Genomic DNA, 12,089 nt, shown 5'->3' with positions numbered 1-12,089 from the left:
TTTCATGTATCATACAGCACACATATTAAAGGAAAAACAAAATAAAACTTGAATGATCCCTGCAGAGAAAAAAATGGACCTATGGCTGGAGAATACGATTTGTACGTCAGGGTATCTCTGTAATGTCACAATGCTTAATTTATAACAGTATATTTTACCTTTATGAAAAAAACTGCACCTCATGCAGTTTGGATATTGCACTTGGCCATAATGTGATTTTGATAATATTTTGATTAATTGTTCAGCCCTACTTCCAAGAATAGTGGAAAGACATTTCCAACCAAGTGGAAATACGAGGTGTGTTTTAACAGCACTTATGTGTGTATATGCATATGTACATGATACCGTTCAGTTTGTATGTGCTGTAATGTTTTGTAAGGCCAATTATTTTGTGCACACTTCCACCAGTTACTGGAGTGTTGAGTTGGATGTGTGCTGAACAGAAATCACATCCTGATCAAGTGTGCCTTTTTTTGTCACTGGAAACTTCAAACACACTCAGTTAGCCTTAGTGAATGAACCAGAGGCCTGTATCACGAAGCGGGATTAAGGGGTTAGCGAGATAACTTCAGGCTCAACTCCGGATTTTCTGTATCACAAAGCTGGTTCACCTCTGATCGGGATAGAAAACCTGTCCTAATCCTATGCTGAACGCTAGCCTGCTCCGGGGCAGGCTAACTTTCAGGATAGGATTGAATCCTACATAAAGCACCGCCCCCTGGCCAATCAGCTGTTTGCCAAACCGTGGCCTGTCCAATCATTGAGGATCCCGGAGAGCATTACGGCGTGGAAGGATTTTCCTTGACCGATCAAACCCGTTAGATTTTGCCGACGACTCTCTGTATGAGAGAAAGGATGTAATGTAATGTATGTAATGTGAAGCAGCACTTCAGCCTGGCTAACAGCTGCCTGCTATACACAGCTGACACTCTGTAGGAGAGGAAAACACACGAGAGATCATTAAAGGAAATTTGATAATCAAAAGTATTTTTAGAGGTGTTTCACAACATTTTAGGGACATTTAAAATGGCACAATTAATTAGCTCTAAATATTTTTGGGGGACAAATTATTCCTGTGCTGAGGGGTTACACATGGGGGATTTCAATTATACTGGTCATACACGCAGCACATCTGTGCAGTGCAGTGCATGGATTTCAGCGTCAGATGTGGACTTGAGCCACTGATGTGTAATTTGCGCATTTATGCAGTCGGCAATTCGTTGCCAAGCATTCTGCCTTCTCTTCGTGGCAGCCACGGTGTTCGATTTACTATTTAAATTTTGTTTTTCCACCTCATACTTTTCCAGTATAATACGCTGCACCTCCGCCGTGAAATATGCTGTGCGTTTTTCCTTGTGGCTCATGTTTGTGATTGGTCGGCTGCCTCACACTCCGCCCCTTATACGTGCACGTTCACGGCTCCTGATGAGGCAAAGCTGGATCGAGTGAGCGAGTTGATAACCAGCGTCGTGATACCGCTTATCCCCGATCACCATGATCTCGATTAGTGTATCCTGATAGGTCTGGCTAATCCAGCGAAAACTAAGCTTGCTTCGTGATACAGGCCTCAGGTGTTAACCTGCACATGGAAAGAGTTTTCAGGCTTCTTTCTAAAGTTCTGCCCTCCATACTTCTGAAGTAACTAACTTGGTAGATTGTGGTACAGACATAATTAGATGTTCCCTGACCGGGAATCGAACCCGGGCCGCGGCGGTGAGAGCGCCGAATCCTAACCACTAGACCACCAGGGACTTGTGCTCAGCTGTTGCACAAGGATGTCCTGCTTCCATGACAGCACAGGATTCATGACTTGATCATTGTGGCTAAGTGTGAAAGTACACACTCATTCACAGTCCATTTGGCTGCACAGGAATGCATTTCTCATATGATGGGCAAAAGGGTCACTAATATATACGTTACATGTATAAAATTTTGTAAAATGGAGGTCCCCAAGAAAGTAGTGCAAACACACTCACCCCTCACCCTCATTGCTTCCCCTCAACCTGATTTAGTTTATTCTGCATCAGAAATTATTAAACACTCTTTAATGACCATGTCAAGCAGACAGTGACGTTGTGTTAGTTTATGTATCTGCTCATTTTTCTTGCATATGCGTGCACATCAAAGGCCCGTCAGAAATCTGCGTAGGAGTTTACATGGCCAAGTAGTTTTGTTTCTCCAACAGAAACCTAGGTTTGTGAAGCAGGTTTGTCTTAATCCCTTACCAGAAACCTTGTTCCTTGGTCATATGCAATTGATGAAATAAGGTGACTATGGAGGGAGTAATCCAGTGACTGAAGTGCGTGTAAATAGAATAGAATAGAATGTATTGTCATTATACATGTACAACAAAATTGAATGCAATGGTCTCAGTTCATCGTCTAAGTTCAAGCTTATAAAAAGCTGTAAACCTGTGCTTTTGTTTCATGCCTTTAAGCCCCTATCTTCTTGACTAGAGCTTTGCACATGGCTGACTCTTTTGTTTCTCTATGGTTTTGAGCTTAACTTTGTTGCAATTCAGCACTCTGATGAAAGCATAAAGAGCCTTTCCCTGACCGGGAATCGAACCCGGGCCGCGGCGGTGAGAGCGCCGAATCCTAACCACTAGACCAGGGGTCGGGAACCTATGGCTCGCGAGCCAGATGTGGCTCTTTTGATGATAACATCTGGCTCGCAGATTTCGGGTTTTAAAATATTATCGTTTGTTTAAATCCATCCATCGATTTTCTACTGCTCATGTCTTGTTCAGAGTTGCAGTTGCATGAGCGATTGTCTATTATTTTAATTGGATGATAATAGCCTACGTTGGCCGTTACTGGGCCGTTGCTGGGTGCACAGGTACACGCCCCCTTTTGCATCAGTTGGCTCGGTCATTAGCTCAAAGCTAACCCTTCGATGGAGAAGATGGCGAAAAGAAAAAAAAGATGACGAGTATCGGTGAGTATTATAACAACATTATTTAAAAGAATAAATTAAGACGCTTGTTATGCTCACATTTAATTGAATTCAGTCTTAAAATATATTATATGGCTCTCACTGAAACAAATTTCCAAAAATTGTGCTTTTATGGCTCTCTGAGTCAAAAAGGTTCCCGACCCCTGCACTAGACCATCAGGGACTCAAACCCAGCGCTTACATAGGGATGCCTTGATGACATGACAGTAAAGGACCCATCCATTGATCATTATAGCTGTGTGTGACAGCACACACATATTCGCAGTCCATTTGGCTGCACAGGAATGCTGGAATGGAATGGCTCATATTTTGGGCAAAAGGGTCACTAATGTATACGTTACATGTAAAGAAATTGGTTGGTTTTGGTCACCAAGAAAGTAGTGCACACACACACTTTCCCTTTCACTCTCAACTCTGCCCTTCAACCTGGTTTAGTTTATTTTCCATTATTTTACAAAGAAGTAGCTGCACAATATGCACAATACTGTTCATTCAGTGTTGTTGTAGAGAAGTTTACATGTATCGTACAGCACAAATATAAAAGGAAAAACAAAATAAAACTTGAATGATCCCTGCAGAGAAAAAAAGGCCTATGGCTGGAGAATATAATTTGTACGTCATGGTATCGCTGTAATGTCACAATACTTAATTTATAACAGTATGTTTTACCTTTATGAAAAAACTGCACCTCATGCAGTTTGGATATGCTCAGAATGTTACCCTGCACATGGAAAGAGTTTTCATGCTTCTTTCTAAAGTTCTGCCCTCCATACTTCTGAAGTAATTAACTTGGTAGATTGTGGTACAGACATAAGTAGATGTTCCCTGACCGGGAATCGAACCCGGGCCGCGGCGGTGAGAGCGCCGAATCCTAACCACTAGACCACCAGGGACTTCTGCTTCACTTTTACACAGGGATGTCCTGCTCCCATGACAGCAAAGGACTCATCACTTGATCATTGTAGTTAAGTGTGAAAGTACACACTCATTCACAGTCCATTTGGCTGCACAGGAATGCATTTCTCATACGATGGGCAAAGCTCTCACTAATGTATACGTTACATGTATACAATTTTGTTAAATGGAGATCACCAAGAATAAATAGTAAAAATGAACTAAATGTTAGAAATTCAGCAACGCCATACGCAACCATTGTACAACCGGGAGTTGAGCTCTGGCTGTGATGGTGAGAGAACCAAATCTTGACCACTAGACCACCAGTGACTCTTATATAAAACGATGACTGCAGTCTTTTCTGATTATACATGTATCCATAACTGACAGTGAATAATTCTCAGATTTACTAGTTATTTATCGTTGTTTGATATTGTACTATGTGCATAAAAATCTTACTACACTACTTGTGAGTTATTATTATTGTGTTTTTTTTTTTGTGTCATAACTATTGCATTGGACATTGTGGTTCATTGCCAGTAACTGCACGAGTTTTCTCAACCTTTTGAGAAATTGTGTTAAGTTTTGCTTCAACTTGCTCTGTTTTTTAATTGGAACTGCATTATGACATCATGTTGACTACAGGGCTCACTTCTTTTTCTCTCATTTTGAGGGGAACTTATTTTATTGCAATTCAGCACACAGACGAAAGTATAACGAGTGTTTCCCTGACCGGGAATCGAACCCGGGCCGCGGCGGTGAGAGCGCCGAATCCTAACCACTAGACCATCAGGGACCTGCATAGGGGCTGTTTTGGAAGATGCTGCATGGAACTCACATTGCCTTGTGAAACCACTATAAATAAATACAATTGATCGTGATTTTGTGTGACCGCGGTCATTGTTTTATTTTCAGTGAAGAATTGCCCTTGTCCATAAAGGCTAACTTTCAAATATCCAAGTGTTTGTTTACAAACAGGCCAGCTGTCCTGCCCTGTGATCCAGTAAATCATCACTTTGATTCACGGGAGTAGCTAAGAGACGATCGCATGCGTAAAAACCATTCTCCAAAGAAATACTGAGGTCTGCACTCAGTGCATGTGTGTTGGGAGGTAGACCAACATAAATGACTCAACTTTGTAGTTTTCACAGGTGTTGCATTGTGAGGTTTGAAGTTTGAAGTGAGGTCTGAATCAATTGAAAGTAAGCAGGGAAGCTGTCAAGTTGAGCAGGTCACAGTTGGATGTTTCTGACACTCCCCTTGTATGTGCATAAAATAAAGCATAGCTCCTCTCAAAGAAAGTCGAGTACTGGTCTGATAACATCTGTATCCGCAAGCCATTGCCATTACACATATGTGATTGGCCCACTGATTATTCACCACTATTATTTTCCACTACAGGTAAGGCATGCAATAAGTAAATAAATATAGGCTCTATATGAAATACATTTGTCGTGAATGTGCGCATAAAACACATTCTAAATATTCAGAATAGTACAGCAATGATTGGAGAAATTACTTGTACTATTTGCAAAATGGTATTTTGACAATGGCTTAAGCAATCGATTCAAGTACAACCACCAGTAAAGATTTATCTATGGTCAGATATTGTCCTCTAGCTGGATGGAATAATAGACGTCAATAGGGATATTTATTTTATTACACACACTGCAGCCTCGACACTGTAATAAACAAATCATAACAAAAAAATCAATAATTGAGTGAATTTATATAGTTAAAAAATATAAATATTTGCTGCACTTTATTTGCACTGTTTATGTTTAGAAGACAAACAGAATAAGCAATGTCATTTTGTCTTAAAGTGGAGTCATGCTCCACTTTTGCCATAATTATGTGCAAAGTTTAAGTGAGATGTGCAACAAGTTATTGATTTTTGTATGATACCACGACAAACAGGGAAACTTGCTGTAGTCCAAAGTTACATCTTTAAGTTTTGTTATTCAGCACAGAGGAAAAAACATAATTAACGTTCCCTAACCAGGAACTGAACCCAGAGAGCGGCTGTGAGAATGCCAAATCCCAAACACCAGACCACCAGGGAGATTTAGCATATATGAAATGTCTCAGACATATGACAATGTTGGATAATTATCTAGATTGGTATTTCACTATTCCAACAATTAATTAGTCAGTTCACCCTGTCATGTGTTCACGCATGACAGCTGTAATTTCTTGACCTTGCTACTACTATTAGTAACAACTGTTATAGTATATAGCACTTATCTAAATGCAGAGTTTATCAATTGATTTACAAATGTCTTCTCACCCTTTGACCTTTTTTATGCTGTTCTAATCCTGCAGCTGTTAGGAGACATTACTGGGGCGATGGTGCCAGATAACCGTGACAGTAGCTCACTGAACGCATTATACATAAAGACCCATAAAGTATATACATGAAATGATTGGACTAAGTGATACCAGCATCAAATCTTTAAACTAGGCCAACAGGGAAATGTACACTTGGAGTGAACACCATCTGTCCAGCAATGTGTGGGGTTTATATGTGTAGTTTAGCTTCAGGCGAGTCACCCAAGTCTCATAGTCATGCCCCACCTCCCTCTACATGTCCCAGGCCCATAACTCACCTCACAGGTGTTTTATGATCCCGCATTTGAAGCACTTGACTCTATCTTTACGACCAGCGAAGCTCGATAACCTCTTCGTTCCTGCGGATCTGCTCATTGGGTATTCATTGCCGTCTTTGGAAATATGCTAAGAGGCTTTTCAGTGGCATGTGGGGCTTCCAGCGATAGCAGGCCGACGACTGAATGAGAGGTCTTCTCAGCCCTGACCCCCTCCCCAGCTCCTTCTTTCATCCCTAGATTAATGGCACAGCCAGACACTCACACTGCTGCTCTCCTCCATTGTGCCCTGTTCATCTCCCTATCTCCCTCTCTTCATAAATTTGCTCTGGTCTGAGTCATAGAATTGCATCTCTTCAACACTTGTTTTTTTTTTTTCTTGTACAAGGGAAATTAGGTCTGAGCTGAATGCATTATGCTTATTGCTTGTAGTAAGGTATTGTAGTTTTGCTGATTTATTGTGTGCAGCAGCTTGCACAGGTTGTGGGTTGTTGTCATTGTCATCTTTTCGATTTTACCATAGTGAGGTTATGATCCTTACTGTTTACACCCATATGTCACAGCATTTTTTGGCAGAAACTGTGATACCTCAATATTGTTTGGGAACTTTTTTCAGACACAAGGTGGCAGTAGAGGAGTAGACATTGTGAAGATGCATGCATCTTTTGCTCACACCATAGAAACTCCAGTTAGGGCAAACCAGATTAGAAAACATTCTTTGATGACATTTTTAAAAATTATTTATTAATTGGTAAATCCCCTTGCAGTCAATTTACCCTTTGTCAGTATTCTGTTCTATAATAATCTCTGCAATATAGTAGATCTTTGTTGTAGAAGTATTGTAGTAATTGTGAATGAGCATCATGTTTTCCCAGCCACCTATTTTCTCTGTCCTTGGCTGATTGATTATTGGGTGCATTGCTGTTTTCAGGAGGGGCGTGTTCGTGTCACGCTGCTGGCACGCAGCACAGAATACAGAAGGATATTAAACCAAGTGGAGGTGAGTCCAGCACTACCCTCCTTCTCTCTCTATCTTTCTTTCTGTCTGTCTCTTTCTCTCTTACATCCCTTTAGCTATGGGATTTCCACCTTTTTCATTTGTTATTCTTTCTTTTGCTTTCCATACTCTTTCATCCTTCTCTTCCTGCTCTCCCTTTTCTCTTTGCATTTCTCTCTCCCTCACTCTTCCCCATTTTCTCACCCTCTCCTTCTTACCATTGATTTACTGCCCGCCTTTCTTAAGTGCCTATTTAAAATCTTATTTGCTATAAACAGTAGGAGTAAAAAAGGCTTGTGATTTATATGGCCACTGCCCATATTTGTTTGCTCGCTCATTGATCAGAGAACACATCCCACTTGTTCTTACAGCTGGTAAATGCCCTCAAGACCGTGCCTATACTGGAGGTCAATGTGGTGGACTACAAATACAAGTGAGTTATAGAGTGCTAACTGCACCACTCAGGAGCTGTGCAGCTTAATGCTCCCCTCTGGTGATTTCATGACCTAAGTCCTCCCTTTCAGAACTCTTCATCTAGTCATCAGGATTGTAGATGTAACACGGCTAGGCCCAGTTGTGACGTTTCAAAATGGCTGCCCACAGCACAGAGTTTTCTATGAATGATGATAAATTTTATCAGAAAATATCTTGCTTAGTTACTGCTGAAATTTTAAAACCTAAGTCATGTTTGACAGCATCTTTTCTGCTTCTGCATTCCTAAGCACATGAATATAACTGGAGTTTTTTTTTTTTTTCATGTCTGACTCTGCAAACCCACAAGTGGGAGCTTCCAAACTATCCATGAATCAAATGAATTTGTATATTATTGGTTTACATGGCAAAATGGCAATAACAACTAATTACCAATCCAGGCCCTGATTAACCTGCTCCACACCTAACCTAATCACACATCACTTTCCTTTCTGAGATGAAATGTTTCAGGATGAGTTTTGAAAATGACTGAGATCATGAAGTCACTTGGTCATGAATGTTACGATAGAAGAACGGTGTATATATTTTTTTTTATAACAGTGTCACAGTGGTACAGTGTGGACCAGTTTTACTGTGTAGGCCATGAGGATGATTGCTATATGCCTCCCTGTCTATCTTTAGGGATGTTCCGTTCCTGGAGCAGCTGAAGATCACCCACAACTCTGACATCTTTATAGGGATGCACGGGGCGGGCCTTACACACCTCCTCTTCCTCCCTGACTGGGCCGTCATCTTTGAGCTGTGAGTGACACTTCTTGGCAGCCTCTGTCTTTGTATCTGTGTGTGTGTGTGTGTGTGTGTGAGAGAGAGAGAGAGAGAGAGAGAGAGAGAGAGAGAGAGAGAGAAAGAAAGTGAAAGAGAGACAGAGAGAGTGATGGGCCTGGCAGCATACTGTGCCCCAATACCTCTTAGGCACTTGGTTTATGACTGTGAAATACTGCCTAATTAGCCAGGCATTCATCACACCTGGCTACCCTGGGTAGGGGAAGTAATTGGTGTGTGTGCGTGTGTGTGTGTATGTGTGTCTCTCTGTGTGTGTGTGTGTGTGTGTGTGTGTGCGTGTGTGTGCCTGTGTATGCACAGGTGTTCACACCCGTATTTCTGCAAGTGCATTTTTGTGAGTAACAGAGGGAGAGAGAGAGGGAAAGAGAGAGAGAGAGACAGAGAGAGAGAGAGAGAGAGAGAGAGAGAGAAAGAGAGAGAGAGAGGCATCGTGTATGGTGGGTGCACACTGCACAGAGCAAAAGAGAAAGAAAGAGAGATGGAGCAAGAGACAGAAAGTGAGTCAGACCTGGGAGAAAGAGGGAGAGAGAGTCAGAGAGAGAGAGAGAGAGATAAAGTGTCTGCATCTGTCCCTCCTAGATATAATTGTCAGGATGAGAGCTGCTATCGAGATTTGGCTCGGCTGCGGGGCATCCGATACGTGACTTGGCAGAAAATGGACAAAGTGCTCCCACAGGACAAGGTAGGGGAAACTCCCGCACCAGCCATTATCTCCCCAGCACCTCAGCCTCAGCTTTCTCACTTGTCTCACTTATCTCACAAACACACTAACACAGAAACACACACACACACACACTTACATGGACACATGTAAATGATGTGTCTACACAATTATAGGCCCACAAGCACACACTCAAATACATTTGTACTTCGTCACTTACTGATGTTATCACTTTATCTTGATGATACAAACATGAGAGACAACCGGGCGATACACACAAAGAAATGCACACACACACACTCCTGTTACTAGACTTAGTGTCTCCTGCGTTTTAAAAGTTTCTAAGTCAGTCAGTGCATGCCTCCCTTCTTCTCACCATTTTTCACAGGGTCACCACCCCACCCTTGGGGACCACCCGAAGTTTACCAACTACTCCTTCGAGGTGGAGGAGTTCATGCACCTGGTGCTGGAGGCAGCCAACTATGTCACACATCATCCCAAGTGGCAGTCTCGACCCCTTCACGTTGAGCTCTAGAGGCTCCAGAAGAAGCAGTGTGCTCAGCTGTAGAGGAACTTTAACACTCGACTGAAACAGAGCCGTCTACAAACATGAATTCAGCACGATCAAAAGACACTTTGACACTGCAGTGATGTGATGTTTTGAGTTTTATTAATTTTAAATATTGCTGGTGGATCTCATTGGTCCCTTGTCTGCTTCCTAACACTGTTTTGATTGGGCTGGATGACGTGAAGCAGCATGGCGGACACCTTGGTTTTTGAATCACTTCCACTGGTTCCATTAGTGTCAGATCAGCTAAAGAACGAGGTGTGTGCAGTCGAGGCATCTGGAGAGCAATGAGATGCGTCCTATGTTTCTTCATTACCTCCGCTGCGTCTACTTCATTCCACGCAGACAAAGTTAGCTAATGAGCAGCTGTTACGGCATCCCTTCACATGCGACATCTTGTCACATTTGATCAGTGTCACCTTGATGTGAGCCTCTTCAGAGCTGTTGACAAGCACGTTGGGGTTTGTGAGCGTATTCAGCCTGAAACACACTCCTATCCTATCCTACTACATCCAGTCCTTATATACTTCTACCTTTAGTTTATTGCAAAGGGTTTTATTGCAGTTCATGGACAAATAGCTCTTGGCGTTTAAAGGTGTACAAACTTGAAACTGAAAATTAAGTGACAACAGAACGTAAGAGAGACACTACTAGTGCCAAGGGACATTTTGTAATAGATCGGTGTTTGTGTGGGTGTGTGTATGCGCATCTGTGTGTGTGTGTGTTTCATTGTCCTCATACATTATCAAGTATTTGTTCACGAATTACAACACTCCATGGTGAGATCTCATGATGTTCATGATCATCAACAATCATTATGAACATGATGATCCTTTTGTTAGCTCCATCAGACTGTTAGTAAGGCCAGCTAGGCTTGTCAAACCCACCGTTTGTTATGTCTTCATCCAGTTAACATGGTGTTCTTTTACACTTTAACACTCCTCACAGTTCTAGTGGTTTGATAAAATATGTCAGTGATACAGATGTCTGTTTTATTAAGAGAGAATGTAAACTTCAGGGACCTCACCAGTCAAGGGAAATGCAATCTCAGTATAGCCTAATGATGATGCTGCCAGCTGTCACTTTGTCAAAAGTCTTTTCAGTGCATGTGCGTTTTATACTGTAAATTGGTCTGAAAGGAAATAAGCACAAATTGCATGCAATCTGATGCAATGCACAGGAGTGTGCTGAGAGATCAGAAGATCATTTTCTTGTTTCTTGGCCTCTCGTCAAGCTTGATGTTTTATTTATCAATGGAACCAAGTTCAACTGAATCAGACCTTTTTGGTCAGTGTATTACTAGACTTGTGGGTGATTTCATATTCAAAAGCCATGTAATATTTTGAAATAAATTCAAAAAAATGCTGAAGCAAGTCTTCGTGTCTCTATTTGCCATATTACACATCAGGGATCTGATTCATCTTAATTTTAATCAATCATCTTTTGAAGGCTGACCTTGGGGTGGGGGACACTGGAGCCTCTGTCTCGCCAGATCTTGCTGATGCCAGACAGCTCTTTGCTGTGGGTTTCATAATTTTAGTGAGTTCAGGTGTGAGGAGGGAAAGGGCTCTCCACAAAAGGGCACTAGTTCAGTTTTTACTGTCACCGCAATAAATCTGCGTGACCTCAAAAACCAACTCTGAGTGAACAGTGACGCGTCACAGCCACTTGATGGCAGTGCAACACCACACATGAAGCCAAATCACAGACGCGCAGCACGATCTTCTCTGATGCAGATGTGCTCTGAGACATTCAGTGTAAAGGGTGAGAAAATAAATTATCCTCAGATGTGTCCAGCGGGTCACAGGATGACAGATCTTGATTATAGACCACTGCTTGCTCCAATACACCAGGTTTCATGTCAGCAGTCGTGCCCCTGCCTGCTCTTTGCGGATGTTGTGGCTGAACTTTCTGAGTATTGACAGACACCGGGGCTGTCTGGGATGGACACTATTTATGGCCCTGCTCGGGTTACTGCCAGTGACCTCGTAAAGAAATGAAGAATCTCTATGCAGGGGGATCAAAAGCAGAGAAACCAAGATGTCTGTTCTCATTAACCTTCATGGCGACTCTAAATCGATGGCCAAGCCCTATTTTTCAGCGCAAAGGCCTCTGCTAAGGTGGTACCCAAAACGG

At 42.1% G+C, this 12,089-nt stretch overlaps 1 protein-coding gene and 4 non-coding genes across 6 annotated transcripts in view; 1 reads left to right on the top strand and 4 right to left on the bottom strand.

Annotated features, from left to right (window-relative positions):
• The window catches only part of eogt (EGF domain-specific O-linked N-acetylglucosamine (GlcNAc) transferase), a 36,109-nt gene extending 24,787 nt beyond the window's left edge, over positions 1–11,322 (top strand). For both annotated transcript variants that reach the window (XM_030052589.1, XM_030052590.1), the window contains 5 exons: positions 7,384–7,452; positions 7,821–7,882; positions 8,563–8,682; positions 9,304–9,406; positions 9,774–11,322. In XM_030052589.1, coding sequence (XP_029908449.1) covers positions 7,384–7,452; positions 7,821–7,882; positions 8,563–8,682; positions 9,304–9,406; positions 9,774–9,920 — 501 coding nt within the window. In that variant the 3' untranslated portion in view covers positions 9,921–11,322. The remainder of the gene's footprint in view (positions 1–7,383; positions 7,453–7,820; positions 7,883–8,562; positions 8,683–9,303; positions 9,407–9,773) is intronic.
• Positions 1,680–1,751, bottom strand: trnae-cuc (transfer RNA glutamic acid (anticodon CUC)). The gene has a single exon. It is a non-coding gene; the product is annotated as a tRNA-Glu (tRNA).
• trnae-cuc (transfer RNA glutamic acid (anticodon CUC)) lies at positions 2,548–2,616 on the bottom strand. The gene has a single exon. It is a non-coding gene; the product is annotated as a tRNA-Glu (tRNA).
• Positions 3,777–3,848, bottom strand: trnae-cuc (transfer RNA glutamic acid (anticodon CUC)). Its single transcript has one exon. It is a non-coding gene; the product is annotated as a tRNA-Glu (tRNA).
• On the bottom strand, positions 4,574–4,645 carry trnae-cuc (transfer RNA glutamic acid (anticodon CUC)). Its single transcript has one exon. It is a non-coding gene; the product is annotated as a tRNA-Glu (tRNA).
• Positions 11,323–12,089: the final 767 nt, after the last annotated feature.

This window comes from Myripristis murdjan, chromosome 5 (assembly GCF_902150065.1).
Source record: "Myripristis murdjan chromosome 5, fMyrMur1.1, whole genome shotgun sequence".
Taxonomy (NCBI): Eukaryota; Metazoa; Chordata; class Actinopteri; order Holocentriformes; family Holocentridae; genus Myripristis; species Myripristis murdjan.
This window is presented reverse-complemented; position numbering and strand designations above follow the sequence as displayed.